The sequence below is a fragment of the Bufo gargarizans genome, chromosome 11 (assembly GCF_014858855.1).
Source record: "Bufo gargarizans isolate SCDJY-AF-19 chromosome 11, ASM1485885v1, whole genome shotgun sequence".
Lineage (NCBI taxonomy): Eukaryota > Metazoa > Chordata > Amphibia > Anura > Bufonidae > Bufo > Bufo gargarizans.
Window position 1 is genome coordinate 30429761 of NC_058090.1, and position 23631 is coordinate 30453391.

The window sequence follows — 23631 nt, forward strand, 5'->3', positions numbered from 1 at the left end:
CGCATAATCAAGTACTTGAGCTTCTTTGGGGCGTTTTGACGCGCGTTTGTGGCCATAGGACACTGCAGTCAATCACACAAACGCGCGTCAAATGCGCGTTTACCATTACAAAAAAACGCGCATAAAAACGCGCGACAAAAACGCGCGTTTGAGAAACGCTTAGGTGTGAAAGCAGGGTTAGATGCAGATTTTGATGTGGATACGGAGACTTGCTGCAGATTTTGCATTTTGCAGTGGATTTGCTGCAGACAATCCATTGCATAAAATTACACCATATGTGAAATCAACCTTTAAAAAAAAAAAAAAAAAAAAAAGGAAACCATAAGCAGACAGGCTGCCTTTGGAATAAGACCTCTGCAATTAGCGACTTTCTGGACCTTTTGATTCTACAACTGCTGGAAGCACAGGCCACAAATAACTCGATAGTGGAGTTATGGTGTGCCTCTATGAACTACATGTAATATTAGAAAAACTGAATAAAAAAAAATATATATATATAAAATACACCGCATTGCACCAGAATCATTATAAAGCACATTTCCACGGATGCTTTTGGGCAGGATTGGCGAGAGGTTAGCCAATTTGTTTTTCTAAAGAGTAGAAGTGTTATTTCAAGGCCTGGGGGTGGGTAAAGACACAGCTGTCTTGTCAGTTTTAACTGCAGTTATTTTGGGAACCCTTTCCATACAATGAGTGCTATGTATTCACACTGTGCTTTTATATTGTACATTCCCTCATCAGCGAGACCCCACACCCCCCGAAATTGCTTCGATGCAAGCCTTACTTTATTTATTCAAATACCCATTTTATATCAAAAGACAAATAAAAAAAAATATATAAAAAAAAAAAAAAAAAAAAAAAGTGCATCCTCCTTATTACAAGGATTATGGCATACAGATGTAGCAGAGCTGAAATGGTCCGTGTTCTGTGCAACCTGATAACAAATACAATACTGCAACCTTTACCTGCAGTCCTATGCAAAAGCATAGATAATACACAATAGTATTACAAATGTAGCTATAACAAGAGCTTGCTGCAATTTTTGGAAGACATTGTATAACCCGAACCCTCCGTATGCTGCCGTAAGGGTGAATGCTTTCATACATATGACACCGAATAAAAAAAAAATAAAAAAAAAAAAAAAAAAAAAAATTGTGTTTTTGTATGTAGTATTAGGCTACATTCACACGACCGGCTGTGTGCGTTCTGCATTTTGCAGACCGCACACGGCCGGCACTATATAGAGAATGCCTATTCTTGTCCGCGAATAGGACATGCTCTATATTTTTTGCAGGGCCGCGGAACAGAACGACAGATGCGGAAATGCGGAACGGGTGCGGATCCATTTATACGGTCGTGTGAATGTACCCCAACAGGTACAATCGGAGGTACAGTATAGTGCGCTTGAAGGGGGGGGGGGTCCTATAAGGGAGACTTCACACATGGCCGATTGTAGAAATTCCTGCAACCAACCAAATCTGTTCCACACAGCGATTACTGCAAGTTCCAATCCGATGCATGAGAGAGCCGTCAAAAATCTAAAACTTGCACCTTATAGATACTGAGGACCTATACTCAGGGGTGTGGACACAAGGCATCCGCACCAATCAGCTGTTTGCGGAAGCTGTAGGTGCTGGAAACATTGGACGGCAATGGAAACAAAAAGTTTCTGACCATTGTGTAGTGCTAGGCTCACACCAGCTGTGGTGAAACTACAACTCCCAGCATGCAGGACTGAACTGAGCATGCTGGGGGTTTTAGTTTCATAACAGCTGAAGGTGCAGCCACTGTGCTGGGGTACTGCAGCTTGGCTCCTGGTTCACTTGAATGGGAGCCAAGGCTACTTTCACACTCGCGTTTGGTGCGGATCCGTCATGGATCGGCACAGACGGGTCCGTTCAGATAATACAACCGTCTGCATCCGTTCAGAACGGATCCGTTAGCATCATCTTTAACATAGCCGAAATGGATCTGTCTTGAACACCATTGAAAATCAATGGGGGACGGATCAGTTTTCTATTGTGCCATATTGTGGCAGTGAAAACGGATCCGTCCTCATTGACTTACATTGTATGTCAGGACGGATCCGTTTGGCTCAGTTTCATCAGACGGACATGGAGGCAGAACGGAGGCAAACTGATGCATTCTGAGCGGATCCTTTTCCATTCAGAATGCATTAGGGCAAAGCTGACCCGTTTTGGACCGCTTGTGAGAGCCCTGAACGGATCTCACAAAAACGGAAAACAAAAAACGCCAGTGTGAAAGTGGCCTAAGCTGTAGTATGCCGGCACAACCACTATACCATGGATGGAGCCTTCTGCTACATTTACTGTTACATTTCCGGCACCAGCGGCTGCTGCAGGCAGCTGATGGGTGGGTTGTCAGGTGTCAGACCCCACCGGTCTAAGGCTACTTTCACACTAGCGTTCGTCGGTCCGCTCGTGAGCTCCGTTTGAAGGGGCTCACGAGCGGACCCGAACGCAGCCGTCCAGCCCTGATGCAGTCTGAATGGAGCGGATCCGCTCAGACTGCATCAGTCTGGCGGCGTTCAGCCTCCGCTCCGCTCGCCTCCGCACGGACAGGCGGACAGCTGAACGCTGCTTGCAGCGTTCGGGTGTCCGCCTGGCCGTGCGGATCCGTGCGGATCTGTCCAGACTTACAATGTAAGTCAATGGGGACGGATCCGTTTGAAGATGCCACAATATGGCTCAATCTTCAGGCGGATCCGTCCCCCATTGACTTTACATTGAAAGTCTGGACGGATCCGTACGAGGCTATTTTCACACTTAGCTGTTATATGCTAAAATAATGCAGACGGATCCGTACTGAACGGAGCCTCCGTCTGCATTATTATGATCGGATCCGTTCAGAACGGATCCGATCGAACGCTAGTGTGAAAGTAGCCTAATACTGATGACCTGTCCAGAGAATAGGTCATCAATATCTAAAAAGTGGGAAACACCATTTAACTACTTACCTAGCCCAAAAAAAAAGTTGTATCAAAAAGACAAGACAAATAAGTATAAAAATGCAAAACTGAATTTTGAAAAAGCAAAATATAAATAAATAAAAAAAAAATAAAAAAAAAGGGATCTGACAGCGGCGCAGGATTCCCGCATTCCTCAGTGACACAACCTTATTTTTTATTTTTAGAGGAACACGATGTTTATGAATCACAGGGTCACTACGTGTTAAGTCCGGCTGTTTTACCATTATCTAGGAAGAGTAAATGTGGACTTCCTCTCGCACAGGAAGTCTGCTGTGTCCTAATTTTACAGGTGATGGGCCAGCTTTAATTTGACTTCCTTATCGGAAACAAAAGGGACTTACACGAATCCTATGCCACAGTATAGACCATCGGTAGGAGATATATGGGGGAGGGGGAGGGGGGTTCTGTTCTCACTGTCCTCCAACATTCTACTGTTGTAGTGACGTCTCGGGACATATACCGTCTCTAGGATATTCGCACAAAAGTAAACTGAAAACTTCATAATTTTTATTTTTTTTCTGATCTCCTCTCGCACTTCCGTGCCGGATCCTCCACATTAAGAAAAATAAAAATAAAACAAAACCCAGATAGGCCTGCCATGTGGTCTGGAACAAGTGAATTCCAGGGTATAGGACATTCAATGGAAGCATAATGTGTGTACAACGTCAAAGACTTCGCTCATCGGCAATGTTTTCTTCCAAACACAGCGCCACACTTGTACATGGGTTGTGTCTGGTATTGCATCTAACCTTCATTCACTTTTGTATTGCAGCTTGGCGCCACTAGACACAAACAGTGGTGGCATTTTTGTAAGAAAGCAGCCATGTTTTTCAAATACTGAACCAAAACTGATATTTTAAACATGACCTCGACCATTTCCTTTTAAAAAAAAAAAAAAAAAAAGTCACAATTGACACTGCCGCCATCACAATTCATTTATTTTTTTGACAAGGGGGTTAGGGAGTTAAACTAACAATTTTAGGTCTATGCCATGTCAGCTACATGCTCCGGTAACATGGGCATCAGCTGATCCTGCGGGTTGGGGTTGTCCTGTATACAACATGACCACTCAAGCGGCACATTTTGTATAGTTCAATTCAAACCTATGGCAGCAAGTGCGGCACAACCAATATCATGTACAGCAGTCATCTTATCCCTCAGCATTACATTAATAATTTAATACAGTACAGGGACACATACTGTAGACCAAGGGTCAGCAACCTTTGGCACTCCAGCTGTGGTGAAACTACGACTCCCATCATGCACACTTGCTTGGCTGTTCTAAGAACTCCCGAAGAAGTGAATGGAGCATGCTGGGAGTTGTAGTTTCACAACAGCTGGAGTGTCAGAAGTTGCCGATCCCTTATAGACCATAGGAGCCCATTGAAACCACCATACAAGACATTATTCTAATAGTGCCCAGCAAAAAAGAACTGCCAAAGACACTCAGACATAACCTTTCAGGTGCATTGGCTACTTCGTTCTGGGAGATTTCCCAGCCCCTGTTCGCAACGGTAAGAAATCACCAAATAAATAATTATATAAAAAAATTAAGAAGAAATAAGTACGTAAAATAAATATTAAAAAAATACAGAAAATAAACACATACCACACAAAAGAAATGCATAACATAAAATCTATAAACAAAATGAATAAAATATATATTAAAAAAATAAATAAAAATTTTACCTTTTACACAATTAGTTTTTTTATTTTGTTTTTATATATTCTCTTCATTTTGTTTATATATTTTATGTTATGCATTTCTTTTGTGTGGTATGTGTTTTATTTTCTGTATTTTTATATTTATTTCACATTAGTCTAAAGTTTATCAAAAAGATCAACCAAAACTAACATTCGTCTGTTAAAATTTAACGAACGATCATTTTAGACAACAGATGACCATTATTGTTTGAAAAGAAGTCGGCCATGTGTAATATTTTCATCCGACAGTCGGACAAAGGACTATGGCCGCGTCTGCGAAACGAAGAAAACATCTGGCGAACGTTCAATCATCAATACATTTCTATTTAATGTGTATGGCGACCTTAAGGCCTGAACCACTGTTCAATCTGATTCACGAATACAATGCCAGAATTACAAAATCTACTGTGACCCCGGCAGTGCAATGCATGAGAGGGGGCAGAGTGCAATTTTGCACAATAATGCATAATCATGGGTCACAAAATATTTGTATAAGTTTGCATCACTATTCCTATAGGAAAATTAATGGCTGCCGTTATTGGTTGTCATTGCGAAGAAAAGTGACTTTAGCCAAAGCACGTTCATAAATCATAGATTACGTGGAGGCGTTGGACACAAACAGCTTTGTGTGTAGTCCGAGTGACCTTATCAGGCTCCGAACATCTATGTCTGCACCACAAGCAATTGTTAGATGGAGAATACGTCGACCTTGCAGCGGAGAGGAAGAGGCTGCGAGACGGAATTTCACGGGGGTACAAAGTCATTCTTTACATTGCATCCTTACAACCAGCTGGCACCTTGAATACAAGGAAGGTACTGAAACAAGGGAAGGAAACTGAGCGGAATAGGGTTCGGAGCATTAAAGACAATGTGTACTTTGGATTTTCTTATCTAAAGTATGACAAGGATAACAAAAAAAAAAAAAAAAAAAGAAAAAAAAGCATAACGTGCAATATTCATGGCCTTTTTATATACGTTGAAAATACTGTTAGGCCTTTTCTCCCATGGGGGTCACCACCCAATTTTCTCCAGTTCCTAATGGAAAGCTTCTAGTGTTGCATAGCTAATGCATTGGAAGCTCATGCTTCAAAAATCCATATTAGCAGTCAATGGGGACGTGTCACTGCTGAAGCCAGTTGTTGACTGCAGCAGCAGCATAGTCCAAGAAGATTGAATGTCCCTTTAAATCTAAATGAGGCTACTTTCACACTCGCGCTTTGGCTTTCCGTTTGTGAGATCCGTTCAGGGCCCTCACACGCGGTCCAAAACAGATCAGTTTTGTCCTAATGCATTCTGAATGGAAAAGGATCCGCTCAGTATGCATCAGTTTGCCTCCGTTCCGCTCTGGAGGCAGACACCTGCAGCATTTTGTTGTCCGCTTGACGAAACTGAGCCACAATAGAAAACAGATCAGTCTCAAATTGACTTTCAATGGAGTTCATGACGGATCCGTCTTGGCCATGTCACAGATAATACAAACGGATCCGTTAATGGCGGATGCATGTGGTTGTATTATTGTAACGGTTCAGTTTCTGCACGGATTCGTCATAAACACGAGTGTGAAAGTAGCCTTAGGGAGAAAGCTGACAATACTATATGCCAGAAAGTTGTCTAACACAGAGGACAAGGTACCATAAAGGACACAAAATGTGAATATTGTTATATAAAGGTCTCATAATATCAGTCGCTCTGCAACACAAACAAACATCGAAGACTGTAAAAATGGTGTGAACAGAGCTTTAGGCCAGTCCATTAAACAATTGGATTTGGAGTTGTGTCAAACCTCTAGCAATGAGCGGTTCTACAAACACTAGAGTCTTGAAGAAGATACAGTAATCAGCTCCCCTCTTCAGACCCCAGTTCATAAACAGATTGCTGCAATGGAGTGGCAAGATAACCGTGGCCGATACACACTTGTGGCTGCAAAGGGCCAGATGTTAATCAGGTTATAGAGGACAAATTCAATAGTGGGATCAAAGCAATGCCGACTAATATTGTGTACAGTTGTAGGATCCAGACTCCACGGGACTGGCCTGTAGATAAGCTCTCTATCTGAAGACAATGTTGGCCAAGCACTTGCACGCTCAAAAGTTGACCTGAAGGCCAATCACTGTAAACAGTATTCAAAAATATATTGATTCCTTAATCTCAAGGATTCGAGTCAAGTGACTCTAGAGAAAGGAGGGAATCTGTAAACGTTTGACCAAAAAATAAAAATAAAAGATATCCTTGAAAGGGGTTGTCCATTCCTTTACAAATGACTGCCTATTCTCAGGCTAGGCCATCAATATCTCATCAGCAGGGGTCTGCCGATCCAGCCGTCCTGCAGCAGCACCGATGCCGGACCGATACCGCTCGGTCCGTTGTGCGGAGGATGGAGATGCAGGTTTGTTCACATTCCCTTTAATAGAAGTGGTGCTGCAGTAACCTGATCCATTCATTACACAACGGATAGAGCTGTTCAATTCCGGAAGGGGACCTATTGCAGGACAGCCGATTGACCGAGGGGTGCAAGGGGTCAGATCCCCACCGATCATACAGAAGTAGCCGCTAGTGCACGCGTACCCCCGGACTACCGCTCCAGCCCCACTGACTATAATGGGGGCGGGATGGAGTTCCGGCGGCAGCACACGGCGAGAGGCCGCCGGAATAAAAGTACGTACTTTTATTCCGGCAGCCTCTCGGCGTGCGCTGCCGGAACTACGCCCGTCCCCTATTTTAGTCAGTGGGGCCAGAGCGGTAGTCCGGGGGCATGCGTTCACTAGCGGCAGGACAGATCAGACAGGCCGTTCACATGCCGGAACAGCCTGCCGGAGGTCCGTGCAGCTAGTGTGAAAGTACACTTCGCTCAAAAAAATAAAAACCACCTTGGCCGCGACAAACTAGAAGTCACATTAAAAGGCACATGAACATTTTGCATCTGCAATTTTTAGAATTATGTACAACATATATTACATGACAAGAGATGCAATGTGAACCCCTCTGCAGGCATCTCCAAAATAAAGACACAAAAGGAAAGGATAGACTAGTACTTACTTGCATTCTCCTGGAACAGAACATGTACCATGGAGTGAATCACATCCCTGCTTGCATATTGCTGTAAAAAAGACATATCTATTAGACGGAGCCTCCTCAAATGCCCTGGAGAACCACTTTAATATAACAATCTTGTAGAAGCAAGGGGATGTGACCAAATCATCAGCAACAGAGCTTGGAGAGAACACCGGTGCGGCAGATGATTTTCCAGGCAAGTAATACTTAAACGTGTATTCAGGAGTTTTGATATTGATGGTCTATCCTCAAGATAGGCTGTCAATATCAGACTAGTGGGTGTCCGACGCTTCGCCGATCAACTCTCTTACTGTAGCTCCAGCATTACACTGATCTGACCATGGTGAAGTGGGTGGAGCTGGCCACTGCAGAGCTGCTCCCATTGAAGTGAATGAGAGCAACGTTGCAGTTACCACCTCTGTCCACGATACCATGGACGGAGCTGTGGAGTTCTAGCACCTGAGCTGCAACAAAACAACTGATCTGTGGTGGTGTGGGCTGTTGGGCGTCCGCCAATCTGATATTGAGGGCCTGTACTTTAAGGCGCCCTTACACCTTTAATAGCTGTCAGGCCGAAACACCATTGCTCCCAACTCCCTGATGGACACACGCTCAGATGAGGAGACTACTGCCAAACACCTACGCCGGTGAGAAAATCAGGCATTAAAATTCAACATGCCCAAATCATCTGTTGGAGGAGATCCCCATACACATTAAATGATCGGCCAGGCCCACATACAATAGTTTAATGTGTATGGGGGAGGGGGTCTTTAGTCTGTTATTTTGACATTAGCTTTCTTCTCAGATTGTTAACATGTCCCAAACAACCCCTTTATTAATAAACCCCCCCCCCCCCCCCCAAAAAAAAAAAAATTTATATATACATACACACACACACACACACACACACACACACAGCTCAGCGACTCACCTTGCTTGCAGTACGCCCCCATCCAGCCGTCCATACAGGCTTTATTTCCATTGTGGTCACAGGTGTAATGACCGACAAAGTCATCCTTGGGGCGGCATAGCTTGTTACACATCACTCCATAGTAATTTTCGTCACATTTGACTCTAATTTTAACATCGAAGTGGGCAACGTGGCCGTTGAGAACCAGAGGTGTCCACTGGTCGTCAGGGTTGATGATTCCAGCATAGGGAATACGATCAATCAGGAGCGTTTCGTCTATGAGAGAGGAAAAAAAAAAGTTAAACTAGGGAGTGCTCCTACGCTTGGCAACTGGATTAGATCATCGAACAAACTGCACAAGCTGAAATGAACCGCAACGAATGCCATGTGATGAGCTATCAATGGAAGAGGGCTGGGGTGAAGACCACACACAGATCTGATCTAGCTGGCATACATGTCTATCCTGCCCTCAGGCACTGCAAATAGGAGTCAACATTAGAATATAATCTCCCACATCGGCATCAGCTCTGGTATAGCAGGTCAACGCCATTCATGTGAATGGAGCTGACCCAAGGGCATACCTAGCGGGAGTATATGTGGCTGCTATGGGGCTCCTGAAGGAACCTGCATAGGTGTGTGGTCTTATCAAGTTTTGCAATAATAGAAAACATGGAAGACAATGTGCTTGAGTCATAAAAAGGTGATAAGGCCACAAGGACCTCCTGTCCCTGGTGGTTGACATGGGAGTCAAGCATCTGCCTGAAAAGGGGAGAGACAAAATCCCCAACCCCTTTAGGATAGAATTTACACAAACATTTTGCTGAACAATTACGAAACATGGTAAAGCCTTAGTTCATCATCTTAGATCGTCCACTACTTAAAGTTCAGAATTCATTCAATTTCTTTTTCTGGCTTTTTAACAGCATTTCCTAGTCAACAACATGAACAGGATACAGACTGTATACCTCATCCCTGCATTCTCAGACTGTTCCGTTTCCCACTTCCCCTATGCCCCCACCCCCCCACCCCCCCACCCCCCCGGGCAGCTACATCCATGATCAAGACCGTCAGAATCTCTAAATCAAGGTTGCTTTCTGTATTCATTATTTTGTTGCTGCTTTGGCATAAACCCCCCCCCTCAAAAAAATTAATAAAAAAATAAATAAATTGGGTATACAGAATAAAAAGAGGAACACTAACTGAAGTCAATATAATCAGCAGCAAGAGCCAAAAATGTCTTGGCACTCACGAAGACAAACAGGATGTCAGCAGTCCATGCAAATGCAAGTGAACTTGTACTGAAGGACACAACTAATAGGGTCTGTCTCATGGACATAGGGAGGTCACGGGGGGGCTGTCCACCAATAAGGACCTGCATCCTCTATGAGCCGGGGTACAGAGCCACTGATAAAACTGAACCATTTCTTGCATTACATGTATTTTGCAGGGCAAACATTTGGCTAGAAGCCGCTTTCCCTTGCAAGAACAGTTCATTGCCTTGGGCTGGAGAAGCCGTACCAGGCTTCCATTCAAAAAGGAGACAACTTCATGAGCTATATTCAAGAGAGAGTACAGCCTGCATTCCAAAACAGGAATACCTTCTCAATTTCATAGTAACACCTGGTCTAGTTAATCCCTCCTGAATTTTAGAAGAGCCATAGACAAGTGGAGTCTTTACAGGTTCAGATCATTTATATGTGGAATGGGTGGGCAACTTGAACCAACGCCTCTTTTCACAGGTTCTATGAAGGCTCTTCAAAAGAACGTCAGCCATAACCCGGTTGACTGTGGTGAACACTACCTTATCCATTTTCTGCAAAATTCTAGCTAACCCAGCCGACATAAGGAAGATCTCAGAAGAGATGTCCTCCGATGATTGGTCTGATGATACAACACAGGATACGACTACATCCTTTACATTCCTCTCAACGCTCTACCCTTCTGACGACAGCAAGAGGAAATAAATACAGGAGGAAAAGGCTATAAAGCAGCAGCTTTAAAAGGAATATCTAAAGATTATATATAGCCGGCAGCTAGGGTTACTCAGATACTCTGTACATAACGGGCTCTGTTTTTATTCCAGTTGATCTCTATTATGGTAACAAAATCTGAAGGGAATTTACAGGCGCGACAAATTGCACTTTGCTGCGTTACCACAATCTCCAATTTTCAGATCCATAAATAAACAGGACCTATATGCGACATCATTATACAACAAACAGGTTAGGATTGGTAGGTTGACGTCTTGGCGTTTTGTTTTTAACCAAGACACTGGGGCTCTAGTCACGTCGGGAGCAGACAGACAATCTAATTGATAAAATAACATAGCAGACCGGTAATTTGGTTAAAAATGTGACTCTCAGATGAGACAGACTAAATTTGTACCGCAGTCTAATGTCTCCAAACTGATGCTTAAAGGGTTTCTGTCACCTGAAAAATGGGTATTAAGCTGGCTGACAGCTGTCAGCTGAACATAACTATATTAGTGCCATCTCACTGCCTAAAGCCTTTATTGAGAAAAACTAACTCTAGGAGCGGGGAGGGGGGGGGGGGGGGTTGGGGCATTGCACCTGCTCCTAGAGGCTCCGTTTGCCCACCTCTTTTCACGCCCTTCTTCTCTTGATTGACAGGGCCAGCGCAGCGCTGATCGCCTCCCGCCGGCGCAGGTGCAGTGAGGAAGCCAGCAGCCACTGAGCGTCCTTCCCTCACTGCGCCTGATACTGAACGGCGCGATATTTAGACTGCATACACGGCCGGCGGGAGGAGAGCCGAGCTGCGCTGGCCTTGTCAATCAAGAGAAGGGCATGAAAAGAGGTGGGCAAACGGAGCCTCTAGGGAGCAGGTGCAACGCCCCCCCCCCTGCTCCTAGAGGCTAATTAGCATATTATAAAAGTTAGTTTTTCTCAATAAAGGCTTTAGGCAGCGAGATGGCACTAATATAGTTATGTTCAGCTGACATTAGCACATTGCTAATCTCAGCCAGCTTAATACCTATTTTTCAGGTGACAGAAACCCTTTAACAAAACTCTACTGAAAGCATGGAACATGGAAGAAACTGGTGGGGAAAAAGGTCCTATAGATCTCATCTGTAGTCCAAGACCTGATTTCAAACAATATGCCAATCAATTCCATTTGGTGGGAGTCTGGAAGCATATTATATATCCTAAATGAAGGAGTCTTTGGAACCAATTCCAACTCCTGAGCTACTGTCCGAAAAACCAACCAGGAAAAGGTTTCCATGACACAATGGGGAGATGGTTGTTTAAGCATAGTCCTCTCAAAATTCATTCAAGGCTGTGCTCAGATTTATTTCAACATCTCTGGTGTTCTTATTTCCATAACCCACACCAAGGTAACCCTTATGAGGTGTCTGGTCTGTTAAAGCAGTGTTCCTCAACTCCAGTCCTCAGGGCCCACCTGGTGGTCATGTTTTCAGAATTTCCTTAGAATTGAGCAGGTGATATAGTGTCAATGCATCAGGACTTACCAGACAGGTATTCATTCTGTGGGATATTCTCAAAAATCATGATCGGCAGATGGGCCCTGAGGAGTGGAGTTGAGGAACACTGATAAAAAAGTTTTCACTGCTCTCATGTCACACTATGGAGGGCAACCAATGCACTACTTGAAAACCTTTCATAAGTAGGAGGAACATACCAAAAATAAAAGAGGGCATTTACCAAGTCCATGAGGAAGGAGACTCATGTATAGTCAAATCTGATATTACAAGGCAGTCACGTATACATTTAACCAACAGTGGTACAAAGACATCTATCTATGCATTCCTCAGCAATGTTCCAGTGCACTTGCCAGTTATGGTGATTACAACAACCACATTCCTTATCTACGCCTATCCAAGAAGCTAAAACTATATGTATTTATCCACAAGAAGGTCCTATTCCACCTAACTAGGTATTGGAACCAATACAGAAAGTGAAAACAGAACTATTGTACTCAACAAATGTCCATAATTATATCCTTGTAGACCTCCAGTTCCAAGAATGGTGTAGGAAAGAATTCCCAAAAGTTCTAACGTACCGTACATTAGTTGTCAAGTTTTTAAATTTTTTCTTGCTTAAATGAACACAAATCTAAATCTTAATTGGCCCAATAAACATCTGCAGCGTAACAGAACAGGATTTAGTGCCCTTGTTGGCCCCAACGCATTCATGGATGAACGTTGGAAAGATGCATCATGTTAGATGGACAGAGGCTCTGGTAATTTTAAAACCTTTGAAAAAGAAAGGTCAATTCCGTAAATAAAAATGGCCGCTGCCTTGCCACAAATGCAGAATACATTTTGACAACGTGGGGTGCAGAACACCCAAAATCCATAGTTACTCCAACCCTATTCTTCTGGGTGACTAGCTAACAAACCACTAAAAAACAGATAAAAGGCAAAATAAAAAGTCAAAGAAAAAAAAAAAAAAAAAACACAACACTTCAAGAGGACTGTTCACAGCAAACACTGGCAGGTGCACTATTCCCATGGAGGGCAACAAGCCGACTTAGTTACAAAGAGCAATTTGGAACAGAAAGACGTTACATTACAATGTGATCACCATTAGAGCAGACACAGGGTAAGGCTGGAATCACACTTGTAGTTTTTGATGCAGTTTTAAAAACCAAAAAGACAGAAGTGGATTCAAAGGGAGTAGAAAATAGAAAAAGGAAGACCTTTTACGTCTTCTTCCTGCTACTGTAAAGCCACTTTTGGCTTTGGCTCAAAAAACTGCATAAAAAAACCACAAGTGTGATTCCAGCCTTACCCTCCGCTGGTATCCAATCCCATTTTGTGAAGGTAAGATCTCATATATACAATCATCTAAACAAGCTTTTATCCTAGAACAAGGCTGCAGAGGGCAAGCAGCTGTTACACACTGTATATTGTATGCACATTGGTTCTGAAATGTATTTTGGTGAAAGAAAGGGCATTTAAAGGGATTGTTTGGGTTCCAGTGCAGTATCCCGACTAGGTTTTATGCTGGCCGCTGCTGAGATCAGCTGATAAGTAGGGGTCCCAAGTGTTGGACCTGCATCGATCTAATGACCTATCCTGAAGATAGGTCATTAATGTCTAGGACCGGACAACCCCTAGGTGGTTGTCCCATTATAACCATCTCCTCCCACCCCAAATCACAAAAACCCCTTTAAGCTGTGGGAAAAGCAAAAAGGGTAACATAAGGCAGTGACATGAAAGTAGGTCTTGTGTAAGGTCATCAGTCCTACAGTTTGTGAAACTTTTTGAATCCAAATAACAGTGTCTACATCATGGCCAAGGAGACATTGTGCACATCACAGTCCAAACGCTAACCCAGCAGGAGCTGAGCACCGGGTGAGGGCAACCCCAATGAATGAGTCGCTGCAACGAAGCAATGAAACATAGCCTAAAGGGGTTGAGAACTGCCGAAGGAGTTTACCCATCACAACGTTGCGCAGAAAGGCCAAAAGGTTTTTGACTTTTATTAGTGATAACAGCAATTGTAATAAGGAGTCTTACAAGAAGCAGCCACATTATAGATAATGATTACACCACGCAGCCAAATAGCAACTACATTTTCAAAATATATTTCCCACTTGGTTTCAAAATACCTACAATGAAAATGACAGCAAGCCAGCTTCACACACTGTTACAAGTTAATCATTAGTGTCGTCCCCAGAGATCTTGTTAGCAGCGCCTGAGCTATAAGCTTGGGAGAGGTGCTTTGGCACCCGGTACTGTCATTACAGTAATACCAGGATTGTAAAAATTACACTTTACAATGAGAATCAAAACCAACAGTACCAAATATTTGGGCAAAGAGATATTCTATTTGAGATAGATGGCCAGGAAGAAGCAGTATGAAAAATGAGAGATGTACATAGGAAAGAGACAGAAAAAGAAAAAAAAAAAAAAAAAAAAAAAAAAAAAAAGGAGGGCGAAAAAAACTAAAAGGAGGATATAAAAGACAAAGTAAGAAAACACAAAAAGATAAAAAGGGGAAAGGGAGAGAATGAAGAAAATAAAAAAAATTAACTAAATAGAGCGAAAAGAAATAGACCTTTTCCCCATATTGTGATGATGAGATACTTACCAACTTTGGTGTCATTATCCCAGTCCCAAGCCTCCAAAATGAATGTGAAAGACCTCTGAAAAGAAGAAAAATATGAGATTATTAAATGGTGGTCACAAATATTAAAAACAAACAAACAAAAAAGCTACCACAATTAAGTCTGCTTCACCTACAAACCTAGAACATAATAGTAAGCTACTGTATAAAGCACAATAGAATAAAAGCATAGAAATGTATAACTAAACGCAGAACACCCTATTAATTACCATTGCACTTTTTCACTATAAATTGCAAAACAAGTGATTTCTCTGACTGTTTTGTGAAGGGTACTTATGGGGCCTTGTTGCAGCAATGTTACAGTCAGAGGAAGGGCCCAAAAACAGAGGATCTGAATGTCAAACTGGCAGCTTTGATGCTGCCAGTCTATTAGGACAATGCACCGTGTTTTGGGGAGCCTTGTTGCTGCAACAAAAGGTCTCATGAGGCTCTAGCCTTATAAGTAATAATTGCTGGTTTTTTCATGTTTCAGATGGTGTTTACTGGAAGAATAAAGACAGCCAAAGACAATCCTTGTAATAAAAACATGCCAAAAAGACAGGCCTAGAGCAATGCAACTTGTATTATAGCCTTCTCTAAAAGTGTGACTTGCATTTCGGTCAAGGTCTTCTAAGGCTACTTTCACACTTGCGGCAGAGTGATCCGGCAAAATGTATGCCAACTGATGGCATTTGTAAGACTGATCAGTCTGAAAAGTGCCTGATCAGTCATAAAAATGCATTGAAATGCTGGATCCGTCCTTTCGGTGTCATCCGGCAAAACGGATGCAGCATTTATTTTGTTTACCTTTTTTTCGGTCTGCACATGCGCAGACCGGAAGGACGGATCCGGCATTCCGGTATTTTGAATGCATACCTATGCAATTCTATGGAAAATACATTCCTATGGAAAAAAAAAAATGCCAGATCCGGCACTCAGGCAAGTCTTTAAGGCCTCTTTCACACTTGCGTTGTCCGGATCCGGCGTGTACTCCACTTGCCGGAATTACACGCCGGATCCGGAAAAACGCAAGTGTACTGAAAGCATTTGAAGACGGATCCGTCTTCAAAATGCTTTCAGTGTTACTATGGCACCCAGGACGCTATTAAAGTCCTGGTTGCCATAGTAGTAGTGGGGAGCGGGGGAGCGGTATACTTACAGTCCGTGCGGCTCCCGGGGCGCTCCAGAATGACGTCAGAGCGCCCCATGCGCATGGATCATGTGATCCATGCGATCACGTCATCCATGCGCCTGGGGCGCCCTGACGTCACTCTGGAGCGCCCCGGGAGCCGCACGGACGGTAAGTATGCTGCTCCCCGCTCCCCACTACAGTTTACCATGGCTGCCAGGACTTTAGCGTCCCGGCAGCCATGGTAACCATTGTGAAAAAGCTAAACGTCGCATCCGGCAATGCGCCGAAACGACGTTTAGCTTAAGGCCGGATCCGGATCAATGCCTTTCAATGGGCATTCATTCCGGATCCGGCCTTGCGGCAAGTGTTCCGGATTTTTGGCCGGAGCAAAAAGCGCAGCATGCTGCGCTATTTGCTGCGGCCAAAAAACGTTCCGTTCCGGAACGGAAGACATCCTGATGCATCCTGAAGGACGGACTGTCCATTCAGAATGCATTAGGATAATCCTGATCAGGATTCTTCCGGCATAGAGCCCCGACGACGGAACTCTATGCCGGAAGACTATAACGCAGGTGTGAAAGAGCCCTAAGATAAATTCGTAGCATGCTGCAGTTTTATCTTTTGCCTGATCAGTCAAAAAGACTGAACTGAAGACATCCTGAAGCATCCTGAACGGATTGCTCTCCATTCAGAATGCATGGGGATATGCCTGATCAGTTCTTTTTCGGTACTCTATGCCGGAAAAGAAAAGCGCTAGTGTGAAAGTACCCTAATGCAAATGCCGATTCCTACATGGACAATCGTCAGCATCTCCAATATATAGCCTAAATGAACTTGACGTTACGAATGGGAAGCCATGCCCAATTTAGAACCAACCACGTACACAATTGAAAGCCGCCTCTGCAAAGGTGTTAAATTCTCATCTAACAATGCATCATTCATGAATCCAAGTTGTAGTGGGAGGATTGACAGTTCTGCATTTGCAAAAACAATGTAGAGGGTGAAAAATAAAACATGGGACTAATACTGTTCCAAGGAATCCGAACACATTCAGCAAGGCAAATTGTGAAAGGAGACAAAAATTTCACCAGACTTTCCAGGAAAGATTAAGACGGCTGCTCCTCTGCTACAAAAGTCTTCTAAACATTAGACATATTAAAATTACTAATAAAAAAAATATATAATTATTATTAAGCCATTATCACTATTTTTGAGACCTGTATAAAATGGAGGAGAAGAACATCACTTCTTGTGAACTTTAAATAAATAATCCTAGAGACCATGCAAGGGAAAAAATGGGTCCAAAGAAAAATTACATACCAAAAGAGGTTGTGGTACGTAGAACGCTCCTTCCCTACAGATGGGCAACATTTATGGAGCTCATCCGAGAAGATACCCTGCATTATTGGCTTATAAAGGTTATTAAAAAAAAGTGCTATTGGAAACTGAAGACAATCCAAAAGGAGGCACAATATTCAAATGCCTGCTCAATAAGTAACACAAAAACAGCTACATTATATACTACACAGCTAGGAAATGGCTTGGACCATATTTAAATACTGCCAAAGATGACAAGGATAGGCCCCATCAATATAACCTAGCAGCATAAATAAAAAAATAAATTATATATATATATATATATATATATATATATATATATATATATATATACACACATACATATACACACACACACACACACACACATTGACAAATGGGTGAAAATCTAAAATTTTCCTGTGTAACCACATGTACCACCAGCAGTGGTTTTCTTGGACTGGTCAGGTTTTGCACATGCATATAATACAATGTATGTACTGTACACCATAAATTCAGTGTACTGTGTGGTTAAACATGTGCCCTGATGTCTGTCTACATCCAGATAGCTCAGATATTCATCATCACAACTGGATAATGCTCTAAATTCACAAGAGGAAAAGGCAAGGAGCAGAACTTGACAACTGTGTCTGCTGCAGCTGTGCTTCCACCACGACACCATATCCCAATCTTCCGCCGGCTGTGGGGCCGGTCGATATTTCAAAACCTGCAGTTGCTTCTCTACTTACAGGTAACTCAAGTGTTGACACAATGAAATGGCGTCTTCTAAAATAATTTTTTTAGCTTTGTACACAGTGGGGACAAAATAGTTGGCAAGAGGAAAATTGTGGGCAAACCTGACAGTAATCCCTTCAAGTATAAGCTTGACTGAAACCTCTCTGTGGAGTAAATGAAGTGTGACCAGGTCTAACTCTGAATGCTTGTGGTTTCCTCAATGTGTGTCTTGTACCTTACTGGTGGCTTAAAAACTGAATGATCCTACTTGGGCAACCAAGAGTAAATAGAGCTGGTCTACACAGAGAAAAAGTTGGCCGAGGTGGTAGTTTGGCTCCAATTTATTATGCATTTGACGCATTTCACACTTCTCCTGAGATGGCAAAAACCTATGATCATAAGAACGGAGCTATAATCAAAGTAATATGATCTGTACAACAGAGACTAGGAGGCTGTGGTCTTCAACTACAACATCCAGCATGTTATTCATAGGTATACAGTCATTTTGCATCAACAACAAGTTAACCCAACACATTGCATTTACCCTTGGTTGCCCAAGTAGGATCTTGGGTGTCTACTTCCAGCCAACTTGATTTCATATAGACTACAGATATTTACCCTTGGTTGCCCAAGTCAAATTTGGGGAACAGAAATACATCAAGTGTTCTAGTTTTATTTCATGGCTGAGGTCTTGGCCAGTACCAATTACAATCTATATCAATAAAATAACAGTACATAAGGAGTCAGAGAATTAATGAAAGTGTGTTTACAGAGCCAGATCCCCATTATCCCCTGTTGAAACCAAGTTTAACATCTCAGCCTCGATAAATCACAGCAACTGAAGGCCAACAGTCCTAGAAGACTGCCTTGGAATCCCAAATTTTGGGTTTGGGCCCCTTTGACGCTAGAAAAATTAAGCTGGCTCACGGAGTGGTTTATCTGGCTTCTAAGGTCTTCGGTATTTTTCCCACTCCTGAGTAAAAGTTCAATTTACATGATCGAGTTTCCATCTTTAAAGCCTGTGCAACTATTTGTCTAAAGGGCAATAAAGATGTTGAAACGGAAAGAAGGGAATTGGCAAACTGTCTTGAATCATACACAGCAGTTGAATGCCATGTACTAAACTAAAAGCAGCCCTCAGAAACATTTGGTAGAGATGAGCAAATCCTTGAATCTGATGATCTGATCCTTCAATTCATATTGATTTGGCAATTATCCTCCTCTTTCAGCCAATGTGCCCTAATGGTCTGCAAGCTGGTGAAGCTGGAAATATAATACACTAAAAAGACTAAATCACAACATGACCCATACGAACAATAATACCAGATTACAAGGACAGAGTGTACAAAAAAAAATGCACCAAAGTTACAAAATATGTACAGGTCTTAGATGCTGAATGAAAAATAATGGAGCACCTCTGAAAAATAAGTAGTTGCACTTTTGACTTCATTGGAGCCCACTTTTAAAGGTAAAAGCATTTGTGCTCTATATGTAGGGCACCCGTCAGCTGAAAGTCTGAAATGCTGTCAAGTTTGTAAAGTTTTTTTAAAGCAGATCTTATCACGCCATGCATTTCAGGATGCGTGAAGTCTAGAGGAAAGGTAAAGAAGGAGACCTCCGAGAAAGCATTGGGTACATTTTAACAACAAACATTTTAGCTGACCGTCATGACACACCGTCATTAGCTGGAAAGTTGGCATTGAGTGAAATGTTCAAACATCCAGATGAAAGATCTTTTGTAAGGACGACCTTTTCTACAAAGTACTTCCAGAAAGATTGTTCATCATTTGCCTGGTGTCACTGAGCATGGACGGCCAGTTTGAACAACCGATTTGGCAAACCAGTTGTCCACTGGACAACTGCTCATTCAACAGCTCTTCAACCATCAACCTACTATATGATCTGTATGGACATCTTCAGACCACACCAGTTTGATTTGCGTTTCACAGCCATAAGAACTTCTGTAGACACTAAAAGTATAACCCAAAATGTTGGGTAGAAAAAAAATAAAGTTCTAGGTGTCTTAGTTTGCGGGCTCTAGGATTGAACTGCCCATATTCTCTATGGGAATACAGTGATCCCTCAAGATACAATGGTCTTTCCTGGGCCATTGTAAGCTGAAACTAGACTGAAGATAGAATGCCTCAGACTCAGATCCAACCAATCTACATGACCATTTACTGGTAAAAGATTTGTATAGGCCGTCTACTAGCTCCTCTGAGGTACTACATATTCTGTACTGCCCCCTGTCTGTGCCAGGATGAGCTGCAGCTTCATTTTACTTTTCTGGTGTATGTATGTATGTACTGTGCAAGACCCTGAAGAAACTACTGCCCTGCTCCAGCATCTATTCCTGTCTGTTTTATTTAAGGACCTGCTTTGTGTGTCTTGGGATATCTACTTATTTTTCTTAAAACTACTTTTTCCTATCTAGGGGGTGACATTTTGGGTTTTGGAATCAATTATTGCTTTTCTATAGAGTTATAATGGTTTCAACAAAAGCAGACTAGGAATTTACAGTGGTGCTATGCTGTAAGTGAGCGCAAACTGACAGAACGTGGGGCCAACTGAAGTAGGCAGGGGCAGTGTATTGTACTACACTATGGTATATGGTTCTGCAGCATAACCAGAATAGCAAAGTGCAGCACAAAATACTACCCCAGCAGAATCAAATATCACAATGCAGCATAATATACTGCCCTATCAGAACCAAATACCACAGTGCATAACAATATACCACCGCAGCAGAACCAAATGCCACAGTGCAGCACAACATACCACACCCGCAGAGCCAAATACCACAATGCAGCACAATATACTGCCCCAGCAGAACCAAATACCACAATATACTGCCCCAACTGAACCAAATACCACAATATACTGCCCCAACTGAACCAAATACCACAATATACTGCCCCAACTGAACCAAATACCACAATACAGCACAATATACTGCCCCAGCAGACCTTCTCAGGATGGCGCCAGATCAGATTATGTACCTTGCGAGTGGGCCCACTGGGAATTCTCCCTGTTGTGTCTATGGCCAGTCCGCCCCTGGTTAAAACAGCTCCTATACTTGCAAATTTTTGTGACCCCAATATAGGTCAGATAAAAAACAAATCCTAAGGGGTCGAATACCCCACAATCTGAATAAAAGGTCATGTCAGAGGGCAATGAGGACAGGTGCCCTATATAACAGAACTATTGCAATTCATTCATATTCCTCCCACGAGTACAACCTTTCTGACCGTCCAACGATCAGTAAATCATCTTTTTATAGCCAGTCAAGTTGTAGTGGCAAGTACATAGTGACAGGATGCAAGAGAGCCATCCCAACGTATAAGCACCCCCCCCCCCCCAGGTCCCATTATCTTAGTCCCTCTTTGCATTAGGATCATTGAAACGTCTCATTTTGCTGATGCGGATATTTCAGCCCATCATATAGGTCAGGCATAATTTCTGCAAGGAAGCAGCATCACAGAGCGGAGAATAAAAGGCACGGCAGAACAGCGCTCCGTCTCAAGGTTAAATTGTCATTCCTACTGGTATGCGTTTCCTCGCTCTAGTTTCTAACAGCTTGCAGTCTCCAGTGTAGTTGGATCCCACCAGTATCAAATAACATTGCTTATTCCTGGCAACCTTTAGAAGAAAATGACGCTTTCATGTCATACATTCACAGGGACCCTTTGATTGCTTCACTTCAAGTCTTTCGGCTTATTTACACATCCCTAAATTAAAAGGGGAGGGGGGGGGGGGGTAAAAACAGGGTCAGCGAGTTAACTAACCTTATTAGGAGCAGGTTAATGTATAATGAGCTATTAATTATACAGTCTCACAGATCTGTAAGCAGTCGCTGGGGAGTAGACACAAGTGGGGTCTGCAGCTCGCCAACATGTGTTATATTTAGTGGTCCACCAATAGTCAACCCCCCCTGCCAATACTCAAGACATTTAAATAAAATGTAAAAAACAAAAACTGAAATTGGAGATAGATGGCGGCCCCTGGGACAAATGTTTCCCGAACCCTCCGTAAAACAGCCGAGCATGCACTCTGGGGTAAGTAAATGAAGGTCCTGGCAGACCACCCTAATCTTCACAACAAAAAATAAATAAATGGATCGGACAGTAAAAAGCCAACATTTCCAATCCTTACCTCCTCATACATCATCTCTTGGGGGAAAGTCCCATACACATTAAATGTCATCTTTGGGGAAACCTGGCAGTAAGTGATCTATTTCCCTGCAGCACCTCCACAGGAGAAATCAGGCATTACACTGTGCTCAAATCATATCAATAGGCTGTCTGTGCAATTCAGGACATGACAGGTTCTCCAAAGCAAGAGACGCTGGTCCTCACTGGTCTCTACTCTGGCCAAGGGATGAAGATGTTGAACAGAGGACCCACCCCAATTAAGGGCTCATGCACACAAGCGCGTGTGCCTGTATTGCAGCCTGCAAACAACGGGTCCACGATATATGGGAACCAGCTGTGTGCACTCTGTATCATGGATGCGGACCCATTGACTTGAATGAGCGGTGCACAGATCGGAAGCCCACAGAAGCACTACAAAGTGCTTCCATGGGATTTCGGCCTGCGCTTCCGCACTGCCAAAAAAACAGAACATGTTCTATTTTTTTACGGTGGGGAACGTATCTCGCGGATAGGTCTGCATCCGCCAATGGCGTGCGTGTACTGCGGACCACTATTTTTCTGTTTGCGGCATGGGGCACACACACACACACACACACACACACACACACACATGTGCATGAACCCTAACTTTAAATTATCTTATAGGGTGTATAAATGTATTTTTTCTTAACTGTACAACCTCATCAGAAACTGCTTGCTATAGGTTAATAGTCAGAAACTTAAAGGGAACCTGTCACCGGGATTTTGTGTGCAGAGCTGAGAACATGCGTTGCTAGATGGCCGCTAGCACAGCCGCAATACCCAGTCCCCATAGCTCTGTGTGCTTTTATTGTGTAAAAAAACAACAACATTTGATACATATGCAAATTAACCAGAGATGAGTCCTGTACCTTAGATGAGTCAGGGACAGGACTCATCTCGGGTTAATTTGCATATGTATCAAATGTTGTTGTTTTTTTTTACACAATAAAAGCACACAGAGCTATGGGGACTGGGTATTGCGGATGTGCTAGCGGCCGTCTAGCAACCCATGTCCTCAGCTCTATACACAAAATCCAGGTGACAGGTTTCCTTTAAGACTCTTGGGTACCAAAGCATAATCTGTAACTGGGCCCCTACCTACCAGGCACCATTTATAATACTGGGGTTATCTTAAAAGGTTGGGGGTTGAGTTCAACTGCTACCTTTGTCGCATCCCCTATTGTTACAAACCTAAACATCTGCATTTTCGCACCAAACAATTTCTCAGTTACTTTTACAGCGCAGCGAGACAAGAGTATATAAAATGAACCGTCACCTCCTAGCACGGCACCACAGGACATAAAGTGCATCTCGCGGGTTGAATCAATATTTATGAGAACACGGAGTATCAATTCGTGGCGGTATTATCTGGAGAACTGTTTTATTGTCACTGCTTGCTCGGCATGCATAAATATTTCACACGTCTCCTTGGGTTGATTAAGGTTACATCTTACAGCAGATTGCAGACATGTTAGAATAGCTCCAAGAGGAATGCACCGAGAACATAAGAAGGTTTCAAGACATATAAAAGA

General features: G+C 42.9%; 1 protein-coding gene across 2 annotated transcripts in view; it reads right to left on the reverse strand.

The window, feature by feature from the left end:
- The window catches only part of JAG2 (jagged canonical Notch ligand 2), a 70564-nt gene that overhangs the window by 27614 nt on the left and 19319 nt on the right, over positions 1–23631 (reverse strand). For both annotated transcript variants that reach the window (XM_044271567.1, XM_044271565.1), the window contains exons 3-5: positions 14729–14783; positions 8676–8930; positions 7730–7790 (exon numbers count right to left, since the gene is read on the reverse strand). In XM_044271567.1, coding sequence (XP_044127502.1) covers positions 7730–7790; positions 8676–8930; positions 14729–14783 — 371 coding nt within the window. The remainder of the gene's footprint in view (positions 1–7729; positions 7791–8675; positions 8931–14728; positions 14784–23631) is intronic.